General features: G+C 42.0%; 1 protein-coding gene across 1 annotated transcript in view; it reads right to left on the bottom strand.

The window, feature by feature from the left end:
• LOC118419132 (transcriptional regulator ATRX-like) overlaps window positions 1–20,377 on the bottom strand; it is a gene marked incomplete in the record, with an annotated part of 28,407 nt that overhangs the window by 6,093 nt on the left and 1,937 nt on the right. The window contains 25 exon segments of the mRNA XM_035825439.1: window positions 271–420; window positions 1,427–1,612; window positions 1,905–2,082; window positions 2,580–2,798; window positions 4,151–4,301; window positions 4,644–4,777; window positions 5,153–5,277; window positions 5,789–5,854; window positions 6,129–6,302; window positions 6,720–6,895; window positions 7,210–7,347; window positions 7,876–8,053; window positions 9,227–9,367; window positions 9,814–9,923; window positions 10,160–10,307; window positions 10,771–10,914; window positions 11,120–13,613; window positions 13,900–13,967; window positions 15,696–15,805; window positions 16,077–16,088; window positions 16,506–16,628; window positions 17,058–17,216; window positions 17,340–17,393; window positions 17,863–17,942; window positions 18,989–19,120. Of these exon segments, the coding sequence (XP_035681332.1) occupies window positions 271–420; window positions 1,427–1,612; window positions 1,905–2,082; window positions 2,580–2,798; window positions 4,151–4,301; window positions 4,644–4,777; window positions 5,153–5,277; window positions 5,789–5,854; window positions 6,129–6,302; window positions 6,720–6,895; window positions 7,210–7,347; window positions 7,876–8,053; window positions 9,227–9,367; window positions 9,814–9,923; window positions 10,160–10,307; window positions 10,771–10,914; window positions 11,120–13,613; window positions 13,900–13,967; window positions 15,696–15,805; window positions 16,077–16,088; window positions 16,506–16,628; window positions 17,058–17,216; window positions 17,340–17,393; window positions 17,863–17,942; window positions 18,989–19,120 (5,650 nt within the window).

Below are 20,377 nucleotides of genomic sequence, written 5' to 3'. Positions count from 1 at the left end.
TTCATCATAATAAATCAGGGGCTTGAAATATCACTTGAAAAAGCAAGTTTGTGCATGTAAAATTGGTGTGGAGGAAGTAATTTCAGGCCAATCTTGTACCAGTCTTGTGCTTGTTGCCTACTACTTTGCACAATGAAAGCTGTTAATGCAATGTTCTCAGATTTTACATGTTAACTAACACAGAGATGAAGACTTGAAGAGCTGGGCAATTCTAGGATTGATCCTATCTAAGCTGTACGGAAAAAAGAATTTGCATGAAGATTTTCTAACCTTCTTCTCGTTTTCGTACTCCTCCCACGCTGCCTTGCGCTCCTCCTCAGTGAGAGTCTGGTCCTCCTGGTTCTCCAGGAGTGAGTCGTGCTCGTGATAGTCCACTATACAGTCCTTCTGGCTCTGCAGCAGGTCAGCCAGAATCAGGTCCTGACAACATCAGATACACAGTTAACAAATGCCAGGGCTCGAAATACCACCTGGATTTGCAGGTTAGTGCAGGTAAAACTGGAGCTGTGCAGGTACTAGTATTTCTGATCTACCTGCACCTAACCTGCACTGGTCAATGTACCATGTAATATCCTATGATGTAGGTATAAAATGGATGTTATTAGCTGCATTAACTGTTACTACCTAAAAAGTATAAAAGAAAAAAAAACAATGGTTCCTGAACAATTTTAGTATGACCCATAACTTCCTATATTTAGAGTGGTGCGGGTAAATTTTGTCTGGTGCAGGTAATTTTCAACGTTATCTGCACCAGTGCAGGTATGAAGAAAAAGTATTTCAAGCCCTGAAAGCTTAAGTAACAATAGGTTTCTGCAACCAGTGCAAGAGAAAAGCATCAACAACATTAAACACACAATGAGTATAACATAAGACAAAGTTACTTCACTTGAGCTCTGCCACTGTAAAAACCTCCTCACGAAGAAGAAGACATAGAAGGTCTATTGTTGCTAGCTACAAGTTAGTGTTGATTTCATGTCAATTGTTAAACTGGGGAATAACAAGTGGTAGTTACATTTGGAACATGATCCAAAGTGGCTGTGCTAGTAAAATACATTTGTGAATAGGCAGCATATCAAACTTAGGACTACGGTTAAGGCTGAGATTTCTGTTGCTACACGACTGCACAGGATCTCAACGTGTGAGTGGTCTGCCCAAGTCTAGTGTCAGTTCCTCTACCAAAGATCTCGACCTGACTGCCACATGCTGCAGCATTCAAGACAGCCAGGGATTTTGCACTTTGGTTCATAAGCAGTGTGGTTTTACTGATATTGTTATTTTAAGGTTAGTACATACATGCCTAGATATAGTGCTGACAGACAGTTGTCATTGCAAGTGTCATGCTCAACTTATGGATGTTTAGTATACAGGTAATTTCTATTACAATAACACATAAGAGTATACTGCACACTAGGAAGTAAGTCCATACCACTGGTAGCTTGGGTGTGGGTCTCTCTTTTCTGTTGGGATCGTCCAGCCTGTCGGGGGTGAAGTTGTAGAGCTCTGCTAGCTCCCCCATGGTGAAGTGTCTCTCGATCTGGTGTTCGTCCACCACACGGGCTGCCAGGGACTGTTTGGTCACCTGTCGGTCATAGATCTTCTCCTCCATTGTACCCTGAAATGTGCAGCCTGTTAACAATGTCCTTCTTTGCAAGAAATGAGAGCTTAACTGAACTTCAAGTCAGAATGGCTTAAGTTGAAAGTTACGAAGCTATTTTATGAAAAAGGTCTGAAATCATCTGGGGCTTGATTAAAGATTGCACAGATAGCTCATTCAGAAGGCTGCCATTTCTCCTCCTGACTAGCAACAGTAGAACAGATCTTATGAAAATGTGTGATCTTGTGAATTTGAAACATTGCAGCAAACACATCATTCAAGGGGCATGCTGACAATGTTTCCTATCTACCTGTGCCAGGAATCTGTAGACAAATACAGGCTTGCCCTGCCCGAATCTGTAGACACGGAAGATGGACTGCACGTCGTGGCTGGGGTTCCAGGACGCGTCGAAGATGATGACCCTGTTGGCGCCCACGAGGTTGATCCCCAGCCCGCCGGCTCGGGTGGAGATCAGGAACAGGCGTGCCCTGCAACAGTCATGTAGCTGATTAACCTTTAGTGTGCTAAGGGGCAAGGTGCCACATGTGATCAATAATATCTAACCAACATGTCACAATGTATTATTGTACAGAAAGAGTAAATTATTTGGTCTCTGAATGGGTAGATACATTGGTTTATCAAGTTTTCTTTAGCTGTCACACGTTAACTGATAGGCTATCAAGATACTACAATAGAATAATTCTGACTGTCCTTCAGAATTAGCCATTCATGACTCAATGACAGCTTGGTAATTAGGGGTGCGACCGACGAGAGTGGCTACATGTCTGGTTTTAAGTTGTATTTCTATGTTTTGACAAAGTGGCAACTGTGGGATCAGTCTATGGTACCGGTATATCCTTAAGTTCAGTTAAGTATTGAGGGGGACATGAAAATATGATGTGACCACTACTATTTGCTGCATGCATATAAACCAATTACATGGACTCATGTTAGACAGGTAGGTAGGTAGCCAATCATCACAAACCTTTCATTGTCAGGAGAGTTGAAGATTTCCGCCCATCTCTCGCGGAGTGCGGCGCTGGTGGAGCCGTCCATGCGGAAGTAGTCCAGGTTCCTGCCCCAGCCGTACTTCCCGTTCATCCACTCGTCAGCCTTGGGGTCCTCGCTCTGTGCCAGGCCATCCAGATATTCTAGGAAGTCTTCTATCAGGTCCAGGGACAGGAGGCTCTGACTGAATACAAGGCTAGGGAGGGAAAAGGTACTGATTAGTCCCACACTTATAATTACTGAAACAACAGTAGAGAAGATATTTGCAAGATTGTGGCAATAGCAAAGGTTTTTGTTATCAATATAGGGGAATAGCAACACCAGACTCAGAATAACAAAGTATAAGGCAAAGTTCCTTTGTTTAGGCTTTAAAGTCTAATACTGTATAATACATAATGAAGGTTTGTTGTCACTACCTACATTTGTACAAGATAATTTAATGTCAACTCTTAGCCTGGAGAAAGACAGCTTGAGGTTAAAAGTTCAAACATGATATCATTCATGAATAGTGGTGCGTACCTAAAGGCAGGACTTGGAATTGGACCTAAAAATGTTTAGGTCCAAGTCCAAAAAAAACCTAAATGTCTGGAGCCAAGTCCGGACTTGCAAAAAGCAATCTGTCACTTTTTTTGTTCTAAACCATCTTAAACCTTCCATAGACAATGAAATTTGCACTGGAAAAAGAAAAAAAACAGTTCGTGTTTACACTGGCTGTCTATCATTTTCATGTATTTTTCACATTGCATTTCAATTCATACTAACATACAATTTTATATGCACCACTCCCCCTCCCCCTAAAAAAAATGCACATAATATGCGATGATGGGTTCAGGTCCGGACTTTAAATCCGGACCTGAACCTGAAATTGAGTTTAGGTACGCACCACTATTCATGAAGTATTAGTGCAATGCCTTTTAGTTAGTGCAGCACAGTTAAGTCAGATTTACGGCTGAGATTTCTGTTGGTACACGACTGCACAGGATCTCAACGTGTGAGTAGTCTGCCCATGTCTAGTGTCAGTTCCTCTACCAAAGATCTCGACCTGACTGCCACATGCTGCAGCCAGGGATTTTGCACTTTGGTTTGCAAACAGTGTGGTTACTGATAATGTTATAAATTACTGTAAGTGCAAATCTTTTTCTTGTCACTGTCATTCTCAACCAACTAGGTTAATATAAAATGCATAATCCTAGTGCAGACAGTTAACATTGCAGGCATCATGCTTAGTTTAACAATAGCATCAACTTTGACTCAAACTACTAGAGCATGCTGTTTTTTCGTTTCATGTAGCAGCATGAACATTAGCTAAGCATGCTGAGTGATAGTCTGAATTTTATAATCTAAGATTGGTGTTCAGGAATTATTGGTAGATGTTCTCCTTTTACATCTGGCATACCACAATGATAGAAATAGCAATTTTCTTTCAACCACTTAATGTTACTTATATTATGATTGTACTACATCTGGATCACAAATACTATCATATGTTCAAGTTCTGACACATTAAACAACATGAGGCAGAGAAATAAATGAATGCATCTGCCTTACACTTTGTCCCCCAGCTCCTCCGCCTGTTTGAGGATGTTGAACAGCAGGACCAGCTTGCCACTCAGCTCGATCTCAGTCTTGTGCTCATCCTTCAGGAACTGTCCAAACCACTCGTTTCTTTCTGGGTCCCGTCTGATCACATTGTCAGCAGCTGCAAAGAAACAGGATCATTCTGTCAATTACAAGGTGTATAGGGCAGCGCCCATCTCTATATCCTTAGCCCTTGGGCCACACAGATAGCAAGCAAAGATGATACTACAGCAGAGGCTGGTCCACTGGTAGTACTGTGTGTTCAACTTCCATATCTTTTCCATTGGTCATAAGCAGAGAAGTTGTTTGTACTATTTCTAGTCTTTTGTATGACTTCATCTGGGTATTGCAATCAAAGATTACTAGGCTCTTGCAGCAGTGGCAAGAAAAAATGGGAAGAATGGAATACATAAAACATCTTTTTTTTCTACTGTTGAGGAACTTGAGAGTAAGGCGTACGTACCATCAGCAGCTGCGGATGTGGATGCTCCTGGGTCGTTCCCGTTCCCACATCTGGACCTGGTCTTCCAGGAGTTGACGACTTCATCCCTGCTCTCATCACTGCTGCCTCCATCATCACTTCCACTTCCTCTCCTCCTGAACCAGCAGCAACCAAACATAAGGTCAGACTAAGTCTTAATCACCATGTAAATGTGGTTAACAACATGAACATAAGCATTTGTCAGGTACTACCCATATCTTCCACATTAACTTGCAACACCTTCACTTGCTTTTGATATGGTGCATTACTGATGCAATACTAATCCTTATAACTATAAAAAATTGTAAATTTTCAACCTGTATATATGAGTGTATTGTAATGGAAGAAAGGTCTGAAATGAAGCATTACCAAATATACAAATACAAGGATACTAAACTTTAGCACTTGAAACCATATTGTGACTGACTGTTAGGAGTTGTTCAAGTTTAAAAAAAAAAAAATATCATCTGTCCATTTTGTAGGTAACATACCTTCTAGGCCTGGCACTGGCACTGCTGTTGTCGTCGGTACCTGTCCTTGATGCCACACTTTCACTTCCTTCACTTTCATCATCATCTATGAACTCATCCATGGAGTCATCATCATGGTATCTGACCTGAGGATGGAGCATGGGAAGACATGTGCAAAACCAAAGTGTATGATATACTACTTCTGTAAAAACCCACATATTATAGGGAACAGCTTGTCTGACTAATTCTAGCTTCTAACAGCAGACAACCACCATCCCCCACCCCCACTGGTCTGGCGCACTAGAAACTGCCCAAAGTAGAATTAGGAACATCCTGTTGATTTATACATGCGTGCTAACAAGGACCAAGTATTGCCAGACTGAGAATTGTCTGTTACCATGGTATTATAGGCTGTGAAGACTTGTTTCCATAGTGACAGAAAATCTTGAGCTCCTTGGGTTTTAGTTGGATTTTTGTAATGATAAAGAATTCTGAGCTCACACTGTCAGTTCCAAGAATGGCGATAAGCTGTTTGGGAGGAGGTCCAATCAGAGATTTTGTAATGCAAGCAAAGGCATCAGCCAACTTGAAATGTCATCTAATCCTGAGAGATAAAACTGTCTGTGGAGTGAGTTCTTCCACGCAGACATAACTTACCCTGTTTTCCTCCCGGATGGTGTTGAGTCTCAGCACCCATGGGTGAGTCCACACACGCATCAGGCTCTGTCAAAACAAAACACATGTAACACAACTGGTGGAAATCAGGCAATAGCACAACTGTCCTTGCCAGAGAAGTTTCCAGCAGAAAGAATAATTTTTTGAGGGTGCAATGTTCAAGAATCAGAGATGAGTGTATACAATTGCATTTTCTGCAAAGGCATATGTGTATGTCAATTGGAGAATACATCACTGTTGTAAAATCAGAAAATGTGGCATTTTGATGTTATAAGGTCTGTTGAAAATGACAGTTCTGTTATCTCCCCAGTGATGTACAAACCTGGTAGTCTGCGAAGAGGCTGCTTGTTTTTACGCGCTGAGCGATGTTCTCCGCACGCGTGGCGTTGTTCAGGAAGTGCTCGTACAGCTGGACCTGCAGCGGACTCAGCCGAACCTTGATCACATACTCGTACTTTGGAGACAGGAACTTGGTCAGGGCTGAATAGTCCCTTCTCTGTGGCAAAGAAACAAAAAAAGAAACAGTATTTAACAAAATTGTCACCTAAGTCTCAATTTTGTTTGTTTAGACATCCAAGAAATTCATTGTAAGGAATTTCTCACATATTCAGGACTTTGGCCATAGCCCACCCCCCTCCCAATAAACATGCACACAAACACACACACACAGAAACAAATGCCACCCTCATAAATTTGGATCTGGGCCAACTATACTTCCTGCCACAGAGCTGAAACCTGGGCCAACCTTGGACCTGGGCCAGTAGGAATAAACTGGTACACACACACCAAGACAAACCGAAAACAATACCTCCATTTTTACACAGGTAGTTATGGAATCATGCCATTTTATTACTGTACAAATGTCTGTGGATAACATTAATTCATGGATACACCACAGTACTAGTAACTGTACCTGTACACAGCCAGCTAGCAGCTGGTGGAGAATGTGAGCTCTTCTCTTCATCAATTTCACATCGTACTGTGTGGAGTCCGAGGCCTGGCCGTTGTTTATTGGGTTGGCGAAGCGATTACAGAATTCCTTCTTGGTACCAAGCAGGTTGGGCTTCACAAAGTTCACCATGCAATGGTCTAAAGGACAGAGAGTAGCATATAAGATTCACATTGTTGACAGGGATAAAAGCATTGAAGTTACTTGTGTACTTTTCAAGTCTAAATGATTTTTACAAAAACAAACTGCTACAGTTGGGCATAACCTGGAGTTGAAAAAATTACCCTGTTATTCCTATTTAGTCGTTACTAAAAAAATTGTCCCTTGCAAAAGTGATCTGCATGCAGTAGCTACATGTAGTAGATCATGTACAACAGTGAATCCTATCAAGAGTTAAACAGTGATACTAGAAATGAAAATATGTCATATGTCTTGGCTTGGCTTGTTGACTCACATTCAACCAGATTATTCTGCAGTGGTGTTCCTGTGAGAACAATCCTCCTCTTGGACTTGATGTCATTCATGGCTTTGGAGATCGCCGTAGCTTCGTTCTTCAGGATGTGGCCCTCGTCACACACCACCAAGTCTGGACCTGGTACAGTGGAGCAAAGACATGGAGTCAAGTTTGGAATAACCACAGGCTAATATGACTTATTACAAGGGATTGGTGTAACAAGACAAACTGATGTTTGTTAGAGGGCACCCAGTATCAACAATGCTGCCTGGGGTGACCACTATACTGCGTCGCTTGCAATTTCAATAAAATCATAGGACTGAAACTCCTTCACATGTGACAATTTTACAATTTCAAAGTCCTAATAGTAAGTTCCACTTGTACTTTCAAAGTTCACTAATGAAAGGACATCAGGTGATGTCTGAAATGTCTTACTCTGTTTTAAGACCTCATCCAGTTGTTTGATTCATTTTATACATGTCAATGAATCCTTTTTTATAATGTAAATCTTTAAATATTCATGGTTTTATTATCAAGGTTTTTGTGGTTTCCATGAAAACATGTTTCTGTGCTACAGGTCTGCTTTGATTGCGAACTTAAAACACTGCCAAAATAAAGGAATTTACAGTACTTATTGGCAAAGAAAATCTTCCAGAAGATGCACACCTGGATCGACAAGGGTCTTGTGGAAGGACTCCCGTATCTTCTTGCTCTTGATGCGCTTCCCAGTGGACAGGTTCCTGTACATGTCATAGCCCATCAGCATCACCCCGCCCTCTCTCTGCCACGACTCCAGCGTGTACTTCCTGGTCTGGTTCGACACAATACTGGCAAGTTCCCACACCTAGGGGGTAAAAACAATGTCATCTTTAACAGAGAACTCTCCAGTGGTGTACAGGTACTTCCTGGTCTGGTTCGACACAATACTGGCTAGTTCCCACACCTAGGGGGTAAAAACAATGTCATCTTTAACAGAGAACTCTCCAGTGGTGTACAGGTACTTCCTGGTCTGGTTCGACACAATACTGGCAAGTTCCCACACCTAGGGGGCAAAAACAATGTCATCTTTAACAGAGAACTCTCCAGTGGTGTACAGGTACTTCCTGGTCTGGTTCGACACAATACTGGCAAGTTCCCACACCTAGGGGGCAAAAACAATGTCATCTTTAACAGAGAACTCTCCAGTGGTGTACAGGTACTTCCTGGTCTGGTTCGACACAATACTGGCAAGTTCCCACACCTAGGGGGCAAAAACAATGTCATCTTTAACAGAGAACTTTCCAGTGGTGTACAGGTACTTCATGGTCTGGTTCGACACAATACTGGCAAGTTCCCACACCTAGGGGGCAAAAACAATGTCATCTTCAACACAGAACTCTCTATTGTTGTACAGGTACTTCCTGGTCTGGTTCCACACAACACTGGCTAGTTCCCACACCTAGGGGGTAGCAATCTTCAACATAAACAATATTCAAGTACCTTGGGGGGGGGGGGGGATGTTACTATATCTATGGGCATGGGCAACAGCAGATGGAAAGATAATATGAATTTCAAAACAGAGCTCTGAAAAGAGAACTGATTTGTGCTACTTGCACTTTGCTGAAGCTTATTGAACTTTTAAGCATGTTACTATATCTATGGGCATGGGCAACAGCAGATGGAAAGATAATATGAATTTCAAAACAGAGCTCTGAAAAGAGAACTGATTTGTGCTACTTGCACTTTGCTGAAGCTTATTGAAAGTCTTGTTGACACTATCCCCATCCAAAGTAATACAGTAGTAACAACATGTAGTACCATACACACATCATACCAGACTGTCTGACATCCATTTGCTATGGTCATATTGGAAGAATTATCTCTATTATTGTTGTCGACAAGACTAAATCGGTGTTTTCCGACCTGGGAATGACATAAATAAAATCAAAGTGTATTCTGTATCACGCTCGGTCCCATCCCTCCAACAGCGTTGTATTCTATATGGATAGCATCAGATGCCCATTATTATAACACTCACATCTAGTTGGTCCTCCTCATCGAGCCACATCTCAAACTCTTTCTTCCAGTTGAGGACTGTGTTGATGGGACACACCACCAGACAGGTCCTCACGTCGGGGAGGGCGTCAGAAGAAATCGCCGTATGAACTAGGGTAACAACCTGGGGAGGTAACAAACTTCAGTTTACAGAAAGTCCAAAGATCTTATCATTAAAACATTAAGAGTGTACTTCCTTTACATAAAATGATGACAGGACACAGGACTCAAAATACTTAGAACATATGCTGTGCACCTAATGTCTGACTGGGGGTGCACCAGTGCATCTAGATACTTTTGTAGGTAGATCTACATAACAGACCATTGTGCACTGTGATACAGTATCATTTGTTAAGGTTTTGAAATTAGGTACAACATTTCACTAATTTATTTTATGTTCTGCACCCAAATTTTCTTTTGCTGCAACTAAATTTTTGGTTTAGATGCACCAGTTCTCCTCCTTTCAAAAATACAATTTGAGCCCTGGGACAATAATAACTAGAGCATAAAACAAATCAGTAATAATGGCTATTGCACAGTTAAGATCATAAGCATTTCTGAACTACTTACCTGCAGTGTTTTTCCCAGCCCCATACAGTGTGCCAGGATAGCCCCAGAACCTTCTTCCTTGTTGCCCTTCTCCACTGTTTCGTACAAGGAGTCCCATAGAAAGCGAACACCTGAAACATTACACATGTACAGTTAACTCCTCACTGACTGACAACATCAATAAACAACATAACAAACGGAATGATAAACAAAATACAACTGCTTAACTGTTGCATGGTCAACTGATTGAGACACTCAGACAAGGTACCATTTCACAGTCCATAAGTATGGATAAAAGTTGAACTGATGGACCTACATATAACTCTTACAGTAGTTTGTAAGAAGTGAAAAAAGGATGTAGCTGTACCTTCCACCTGGTGAGGCTTCAGCTTGCGGCAAAGTTGTCTGTCCACTTCTATCACTGGCTCCTTAGTTTTGGGGTCCTTCTCAAGGACCAGGCGGGTAGTGATGGGGCACTTCACCGGAGAAGTCTCGTCTATTTCCACCTGCTCCACCTGGAAAACACCCTTTGTCATCAGGTGTAATAAGAGTGTGCAGTGTTAGAACATGGACAGGGCATTGCATGCAAAAATGCCCATCGTTGCAGGCTTGCAGAGCAAAGAGATAGAGCAGTCAGCAACATGGATGAAACACCTCTTCCTACAGGCATGAACATGCATGTACAGTTTAGTTTGTGCATGATGAATGGCTAGTTCACTTAAGTGTGGTTGGTTAAGTGACAACAAAGCAAAGGCCTGTATAGTGGCATTTCCTCCCGATCGTTAATAATACACAAGGAGACAAAGAAAAGAATAGACAGCTTTTCTACATGCGACAATTGGTGTAAGCTTTGGTTCATATGGAGCAAAGAGCTGTAGATATCGCCAACCAATGTGAAATTACGACTATTACAGGAAAAAGAATCCATACCGTTAGAAATAGTACACAGATTTGGGTAAAAGACACAGGAGTGTTTACCTCGCCTTCCTCCTGTCTGCTTGCCAGGCGCTTCCGCCTCTCTTCTTCAGCTTTGGCAGCCTGCTTGGTCTCATCCTTCAGTTTCTTGTCATCCCACACCCTTCGGATCTTTTTCCGGCTCTCCTTCTTCTTCTTTCTTTCCAGCTGAGAAAAAAGAGGTGCAAAAATTATACCGGCTGGAAAGACAAGTTACTTTCTTCGTATGTACAAGTATGTAAGACAATTCTCATACATATATCTACTTCCAAACACAAATGATAAAGTTCTTGGAAGAAATTAATCTAGCATTCACAAGGTTAAAGTCTTTATGTACAGTGCAATAAAAACAACAGAATTAAATTTAAAATACCTCAGAACCTGAGCCTGACAACTGTTCTGAACCTTCGGAATCTGAGTCATCAATCTTTATTCGTCTTCTCTTCTTCTTGCCTTTTCCTTTCTTGTAACTCCTACCATTGTCTGTGTCTGAAACTGTTTTCTTACTCCTTGTGCGACGACTGACACCAGCAGTGGACGAACCATCTTCACTTCCACTTGACTTTGAGCCACTGCCACTACTTTGGCTACTCTTCTTACTTGCTGCACGTTTCCTTTTCTTGCTTGGCTTCTTGCTCCCATCTGAGTCGCTGGACTCCAGTCTGATGCGAAGAAGGGGATGCTGCTTTCTTGATTTCTTCTTTGGCGTCACTTCTTCCTCATCCTCATCTGTACCACTTTTTTCTTCCTCAGACTTCTTCTCTGCCACCTCTTTCTTCTTTCTGGTTTTCTTCTCTTTCTTTTTGGCTGAGTCAGAGTTTTCTGAACTAGAGTCTCCCTCATCGTCATCCATATCAGCCAACAGCTTCTTTTTAGCAGCTGCATTTTCAGGGTTCTCATCATCTGTATCTTCATTACAGGCGCCTGCATCGTTTAATTCCCCATCTCCCTCTGCAAACATGTCCTCACTATGGTAACCCTCTTCGTCATCATCACCGCCAGCATCATCATCATCATCACCTGAACTGTTCCCATCTGAGGAACTAGAGTCATCTTTGGCAGACTTTTTCTTTCTTTCCTTCTTTTCTTTCTTTCCACCTTTCTTCTCTTTTTTAGCACTTTTCCCCTTCTTCTCTTCCTTTTCTTCTTCGTCTTCTTCTTCCTCTGAATCATCCCCTTTGGTCTTCTTTTTCGATGAGCCTTTACTCTGAAGAGCTTTCTTTTCTAGTTCAGATATTTCCTTGTCTGTGTCTGACAGGTCTGAATCATCCTTTCCCTTTTTCTTTCCTTTCCGAGGTGACTTGGTGGTGCTGTCTGCTTCTTGCTTCCTGCTACGGAGGGACCGTCTTTTGTTGTTACCTTCAGATGTTTCATCTTCGTCTGATGTCAGGCTAGTTCGACTGGCCCGCTTCGGAGTGGTTTTCTGTACTCTTAATCTCTTTGTAGAATTTGGAGTCTCCGAGTTGCTCTTACTTCTCCGTTTTGATGGTGAATACTCTTCATCACTGTTATCATTTTCTGATTCACTCTCAATTTCAGTGGATTCGTCCATCATTGCCGCTTTCAGGGCTGCTTCTGATTCAACATCTTCTTCAGTCCTGTCCGCCTTCCCCTTTCCTCGAAGATGTCTTTTCTCACCGTCCTTGTCTGTGGCACTCTCAGCATCATCTGCTGAGGTGTCTCCACCCTGCTTGCTACGTTTGGCATCTTCACTTTTGTTCTCATAGGACAGCTTGCGCTTTGTGGCCTTAGAATCTTCATCTTGAACGTCATTGTCTTTGGTGGCTTTGTCATCTCCCTCATCTACAGCTTCCTCATCTCCATCATCTCCAGCTACACCATTCTGTACAGGCTGGACATCTCCTTCTGTTAGATCCACATCAGCTGAGCCAGACGCCGAGTCTGGTGTATCGTTATTAGATGTGCTGTTTGCGAGTTGATTAGCACTTACTACTCCGATAGGAACCACAGGAATGCCTTGTGGATCTTGGTCCAGAAGCTCTTGCGCCACCTTCTGAATTGTAGATATCTTCTGTACTGCACTAGTGATCAGAGGTTGTGCCTTTCTTAACTGCTGTTTCAAGAGGTCAGTCAGAACAGGTTGGGCCTGGTTGATAACAATGTAGTTGGTTTTAGTAGAATTCTGTCCGGTAAGGTAAGCATGTCTCTGTTGGAGAGATTCCAGAAATGTGTGCATGTGGAGCACAGAGGTGAGAATGTTGTGGGACATGGCAGAAAAGTCCGGTGACACAACAACACTGGGAGATCTGACAACGTTTGCTGGAGCAGAAGGTACTACTGGAGAAACGTAAACAACTGGTTGGCTAACAGTTGTCCTAGACATTGCTGGCTGTGGTTGGCCAACAACTGGTGTACCGGGTTGTCGCCTTCCTAGCCTTCTGTCTGGCCGATTTAGCATCAGCTGTTGCTGTTCTGGTGGCAGCTGTCTAATCTGGGCCAACGTCATCCTTTTCGAAGGATCAAAAGGCAAAGTCATTGGCTGAGGAGATCTTTTAACCTCAACTGGCACCGGTTTGGTTCCTTTGATTTCAGACACCACCTGAACATCGTCCGAATCATCTTGAGATTCCTTCCCCTTCTCCTGTTGCTTCTTTGCTGCTTCTTCTTTCTTGACTTTATTGATGCGTTTCTGCTTCTGTCTCTCCTGTTCGCTAACCTCCATCACCTGGTTGCACGCGGCAATGAGGTCAGACAAGTGGAACGGATCGCAAATGTAGCATCGCCACTCGTCCGACTCGTTGATTTCGGTGAGCTCCCTGCGTCCCAGGTTACGCTTGATGCAGGCCTTACAGAAAGCATTGGTGCAGAAGTCACAGCAAAGCAAGTTGCCACCTTCTGCACACCACCTGGAACAAGCATACATGTGTGCCAATGCATCCAATACAAGAAGAAAGCATTTTGGCCAAAAATAAACAGAAACAAGAGAATATGCACCTGAGAACTCTTACTGCAAATGTAGATGGATGTTTTTGGACAATCAGTTGCTTCACAAATCCACCTAAAATTGTGGAAATCAACTATGTATCAACTATGAATACAATATCACCTGTTTACAGTTTAGTAATGCCTTTTGTAAAGCCAACCTATGAATCTTGTGCCTGAGATACACTTAGAGTAAACTTTTGGACTGACCTGCACTGCTCGTCTATTCCATTCTCATCCTTGTCAAAGTTGTCGCTGCAGTAGTAGTTATAGCACCGCTGTGGAAGAGACACCTGTCAGTAATGTCTATAACTGCACCCTCTTCAAACTACACTTAGGCTTTTTTCTATACTACAGGAGTCTATACATATTGTGTACAGTACACCTAGTTGTGTTAAACCATTACACGTCAATATAACTAACAAGGATTAATCAGTGAATCAGGGCTGTCCTTCCGTCTTGGGACAGAAATTTGCTTGTTGGGATGGAAAAAAAATCTACCCCATCCGTCCCAAATATCTAACATGTATTTTTGTAACCTTAAAATGACAGCTGCCTTTAAGTAAAGTTTAACAATGAAAACTAAACTAACAACATGGTCTCCCAAACAATGAGTGGGAAGAAAAGCTGGAGACAGCCCTGCAGTGAATGCTTAGCTTACCAGTGTTTCCGCCAGAGGGGCGTCCACCCGTCCAATGACGGTCTCATTTCGTTTTGGACGGCTTGAACGCAACCAGAGGCCGTCCTCATAAAAAAATTGCGACCCACATTTTGCCGAGAAATCTGTACAAAGTTGATAAATGTAAACCGCAGTTTTGTGTTTTGTATTGAAGCTAGAGGCTTGGGACGCCGTCCACAGTCAGAAAGCCGCTCACTGTTTGTCTTGCTATTGTTATGGTTGTTGACAATGTGTGTCGGCGGCCTTTCGCATACGATAATCAAAACCCGTTTTTCAAGGCCTCAGTTACACGAATTTGCCCTGTCACATAATTCGCAAACTTGGCGGTAGGTCGATCTCGCTATAAGTATAACACTACAAACTAAACTTTGTTATTGGGAGAAATAAGACAACACACTATTAAACTTTGTCTAGATTAACAACTTTAGTCTCTGTTTTCATCGTCAATCATCGTAAACAACAAAACACAATCAGATACATGTGCCCACCGGCCCGGGTGCTCGGCACGGGAAATCGACCTCGTTCAAGTTCGCTATCGGCAACACAGCGGAAAAATAAAGTGTTCACATAAGAGATGATGGACGTAAAAAACATCAAGTATAACTTTGGTTCCTTTTTATATGAGTTTTGAGCCCGAAAAATCTCCGAAAACGGCAGAAATTTTCGGGATAAATGTTGTTGTTGTTGTTGCATCAAAAATGGCGGTCGGTAGTTGTTGTGTATCCTAGCCAATCACAGCGCTAGTTTCCCGTGACGTCGCTAGCTTTCCCAGATCTCGCGAGAAGTCACCACGTGAGATTGCGGGATTTCGGCCGCCATTACGCTCACTGTCGCCGATAGACGATGTTTTTCGTCATTTCTGAACGCAAATTTCTCGATCTATGGAAGGTTTTAGATGATTTATAAGTATACCACAACATAAAAGAGAATATATACAAATGCTATTTCTTTTTTGAAAGTCCAAGAACCGTTTCTAGAACTTTTTAAAAGTCGTAGTACCCGTTCGGTGCGGCATACCGGTACGCGGCACAGATCATAACACTTCGGCACTGAACTTAATCGGACGTTAGTTGTTTTGTTTTTTCTTGCGACAGTTAACCATTAACTTTAATTTTCGCGATTTTACAATTAAATTTAATTTTCGCGGTTTTACAATTAAATTTAATGTTCGCGGTTTTGCAATTAAATTTAATTTTCGCGGTTTTCGCGCCCCAAGGTGGACGGCCTCCCAGCTGAGGTCTGGCGGAAACACTGGCTTACAGTACTAGTTGTGTCCCCTTACCTTACAGATGAGGACCAAAGCTTACATACTAGTGTGTCCCCTTACCTTACAGATGAGGACCTTCAAGGCTGGGTGACGCTTACAGGTACCAGGTAGAGATGGGAAGATCTGCCCACCACACGATGTGCAGTGATAAATCTGGTCCATACTACCAACTGGAGAAAGACAACAAATACACATCACTACAATAATATTTGTGAAATTTAAGAACTTTCTGGCAGTGATAGTTTAAAAGTTAATGTTAAAAGTAAAGAAAGATGTTCATAAAGCCAGTCATTTTTGTGCTCTAGTATTAGTTAACCTGTCACCACCCGATTGACCAGATTACTAATTTAGGTTAATGTGCTAATGTGAAAAGCTGTGTAAAGACTTAGCTAATATCATCATAGTCAGCAGGCAAGTCTACCACTGGTACAGGCGACTCACCGTCATCCAATCCTTGCAAGCAAACCACAAGACAAGACAAAACCATCAGCATCAAATACGGCTCACAGTTACAACAAGCATCAGAAATAACAAACAAAACCAACCGATTTCCTACTGTTATAACACGAATTACAGCAAATCCTATTTTCACATGTGCGTCTTGTTCTTTGTCATGGTAGTTAGATGTATTACATTGAGTTTTGATTAGGTCTATAATCTATTACAATGGCCTGGGTACTATCCACCGTAGTAACCACTGGCTCAATCTTTTCACTTGCTACCCAAGGAACCTGGCCCTGACTAGCGAGCGAAAATATTGAGTCAGTGTTTACTACAGAGGATGGTACCCAGGCTACTATTAGAAATGTTATGCATAAGGATTATGGTGAAATGGCCACAAGAAACAACTGTGTAATAGCCTACATGTACCTGTGATCTTTGCAGAGGGCGTGGCGCCAGCTTCTGCTTCTCTCTTATGCTTCCTACTAAACTCAGGCCCTCTGAACAAACCCCGGTCATCAAGAACTGCCTCGGGTTGCACAATTACTGTACCTGAAAATGTTAACATGGAGTTGAAATGTAATATACCTGAATTTTTTGCTTGATGCAACTTACTTCTCAACTCAGGTTGCACAGGATGTAACTTAGATTTTGAGCCTCAGATTTTGTTGTCAATTTACTTGGAAGAAATAAATGGACCGAGGCAGCTCCGTTTCATATCAGCCAAACATGTATGTATTGTACCTTTTTTTCAGAAATTAGTGAATTGCAGGTGGTGCAACATGAAATTCAGTTGAGCAACCTAGTTTTTGCCCCAGGTTGCACACTGTGCAACCTGGCTCAGAAAAGTATTTTGTACACTGTATCTGCATTATCTCAGATGTTACAATCAATAAGAAATAAACAGAGAAAAACTCACTTTAATAATCCTGTGTATCTTTCATCTGAAGTGTGTCAATATATTTTCTAATTTCCTCTCACCTTCAGGCAGCTCTTCAGGAGATGCATCCTTGCTGCCCTTTGACCTGGGCGTGGCAGGGGGTGTCTTTGTTTTAACTACAGGCGCGTCTTTCTTTTCTTCCTTCACATCCTGCTGGTCTTTCGAAGCTTTCCTCATTGCTTCAAGGACAGCATCGGCATCTTTGAAGACAACAAACCAAAAACAGACCATTACAATTTGAATCTTGTCTTACATGCAATCCACTACACAGTTCTACGTATTAAAGATATAAACATCTAGAATAAGTGGCCAAGATATCTTACTGTTTGTACTGTCTTCTATCTTGGCACTCTGTATACCTTGACTAACTGATGATTCTGGAAAGACAATTGCAAATTTCTGGTAGTCAAATCTCCATAGAAATACTATCCTCCCAAAGGAAGATATGAAGAAAAACTTCCAGTAATCAAATAGACAGTACTCTTAGTATGCAAGGGAGCACTCTATATGTACATGTTATCTTTAAATAACTCCACTGATGCATTTACAAATAGTGATGTCAACATACTATGGGCAGCTGGGGTATTAACAGTACTTAATGTACAAACAGACTAGGGCTCCTGACTGCTGCTGCAAGCTTGCCTTTTGAAGTTGTTTTAGTATAGCAGTCAAAACGACAATCTTACCAAGGAGTTATTAATGTACGAGGTACAAGTTTGCCTTTTGAAATTGTTTCTTAGCATTGCAGTCAAAACGATAATCTTACCAAGGACTTATTAATGTCCGAGGTACAAGTTTGCCTTTTGAAATTGTTTCTTAGCATAGCATTCAAAATGACAATCTTACCGATGTCATCATTGCTTTCTGCATCAGGTGGGTTTGACTCCTCGTCCGAGGCCACCTGTCGTACCACCTTCGCAGGTTTCCTGAGGGGAGTTGGTTATTGTTAGTTTGATGATAAGAAGCAGTTTTCTTTCACCCTTTTTTTATCACAGCTGTGAAAGGATTCGTTTCTATACGGATAATGAGACTGGTATAGGTTTAATATTTCCTTGTCACTGTGGCAAGGACAGGAGTATGGAATTTTCTGAGAAAATTAAGTCATATTATCTCAAACATCAAGTCGTAATCAACCTAATGTGATCTGCTAAAAATCATATACCGGAGGTGATATTGAATACTGTAAATGCATGTAAGTTCGCAGGGATTTAATTTCGAGTTAGCAGGAAAGTGGAGTGTTCACAGCAGTGACATACACTGTAGTCACATACTGTAATGGAAAATGTTTGCAGTAGTTTTAAGTTTGCGAACATAAAACCACCGCGAACATTTCTATATTTACAGTACTTAACACATTGTACATTGTGTAGCTTCCTGCCTATTTGCAACATGTTCCCAGTTCTCACATAATCCATGATAATCTGAGTATAAATTGCACACCTTTCACATTTAAATCTGACTGGGAAACAAACATATTATGAGCGATCACGACAGGTGCCTTCCAGGACATCAGCAGATTAGATTACTACTAGTAGTTAATATGCAAATTTGCAGGGAAAGTTACATATCAATATGTAATTTTTGGCCTTCCACATTGCAATCCACACATGTAATCTTCTCTTCCTTCCATGCATTTTTATCATATCCTCCCTACTTAATAACTGGTTAGTCAAACATATGCACTTTGTACATATATATGACCAAACGTGGTATATTCTGCTGCTGCAAAATGACAGCCACAACAAGACTACACATACTACCCTAACAAACAGAATTTCTAGATACTGTACATATTTGCTTTAGGGTATGACTTTCACACACAAAAAAACAAGATTAGAAGGTATGATATCATCCAACCTATCATGGATAGTCCATCAAGAGGTGATTTCACTGAAAACTATTTTTGTTGTGAACACAGGGTACCTGTTAGCAAAACAAGTCGTAGATGGAAAAATGAAATGGCCAGTATTACCTTCGCGATGCACCAGTTTTAACCATGGTGCTTGTGGAGGTGGACGGTTGGTCGGTGTCTGTCCCTGACAAAGGTGTTGCTGGGGGTGAGCCCTCCTCCTGAAGCTTCTGCACTATAGAGTCAAGGTTGAATCTGGGAAGGGGCAAAACTGTTTCTGTCACTGGTGAAAGACTGTCTGTAAAATCTGACTGTTACATGTCCACTTGCTTGAGTAACCACATTGGAAGAAAAAATTTAAAAGCACTGCTTGATTCCTCAGATTGTGATCAAGGAACCTGAAGGTTGATCTGACTCAATGCACGGCTACTACTAGTTCTACAATGTGAGTTTGAACACCGTGCTAGTACTGGTATGGATATGGTGTTCTACAACAACACACAGAATCTGTGGTAAATCTAACATACAGACTACTAGTGAAGTGCACTGTCCCTGGTGTGTATCATGTGCTAGATTCAAACTTACTAGTCAGGGGCTAAGGCATTCCCGAAAGTGTCAAAAATAATCATTTTTATGATAGTGCAGAGGCGGCGGCAGCAAATTTTGTCTGGGGGGGGCGAACTTTACTGACAGAATTTTGCAGCACATGTAGCGCCGAAGGCGCTACCGGACAATCCTAGGGAGGTCCGGGGGCATACCGAAGGTGCGAGCTGTCGCAAGGTTGGTCTGGGGAAATTTCAAAATCTGCACCCTCTGAAATGCCATTTTCTGTATTATTAGGGACAAATTTTGCTGGCACACTATGCTAAATCTAATGCCATTTTTGTCAAAGAAAGAAATCGTTTGAGGGCGATGACCCACACAAATTTTTACCATGTCGTTATATGAGCGCCCGAGGCGCAAGTTATTGCTAGGGAGGTCCGGAGAAAATTTTGAAATCTTGACCGTCTGAAGCGTAATTTCCTGCATTTTGGGGCCACAGTCTTCACAGCTTCTAAACTAGGCTACGATAGTTAAATTCAGTTTAAAAGATTTTTGAGAGCGACACTCCCGCAACATATTGTGCTGGGCCGAAGACACGGGCCGTCAAAAGAGAGGTCTGGCGAAATTTTGAAATCGGGACTCTCTGAAACGCAATTTCTTGCATTTTCGGGGGTAAATTTTGCCGTTAGACTAGCTTGATTTAATGAAATTTCCATCATCCAAAAAATACACAAGGTTTCAGCTTGCTTTTCTGGGGGGGCGACGCCCCCCCAACATATTTTCCGGGGGGGCAGTCGCCCCCCCTGCCCCCCCCGGTGCCGCCGCCACTGTAGTGGATGCCAAAGAGGAAGAAGATGATTCCAGCTCAAAACAATTTTTTTCATGTATTTAGAGACAGTGCAGTAATTGTATTTAAATTTTCATTTTACTTTCTTTGGCTTTGGCCCTCTTTAGAATTTATATGTATCG

Source organism: Branchiostoma floridae, chromosome 7 (assembly GCF_000003815.2).
Source record: "Branchiostoma floridae strain S238N-H82 chromosome 7, Bfl_VNyyK, whole genome shotgun sequence".
NCBI classification, from domain to species: Eukaryota; Metazoa; Chordata; class Leptocardii; order Amphioxiformes; family Branchiostomatidae; genus Branchiostoma; species Branchiostoma floridae.
Note: the sequence above shows the minus strand (reverse complement) of the source record. Positions and strands in the feature narration are given on the sequence as shown.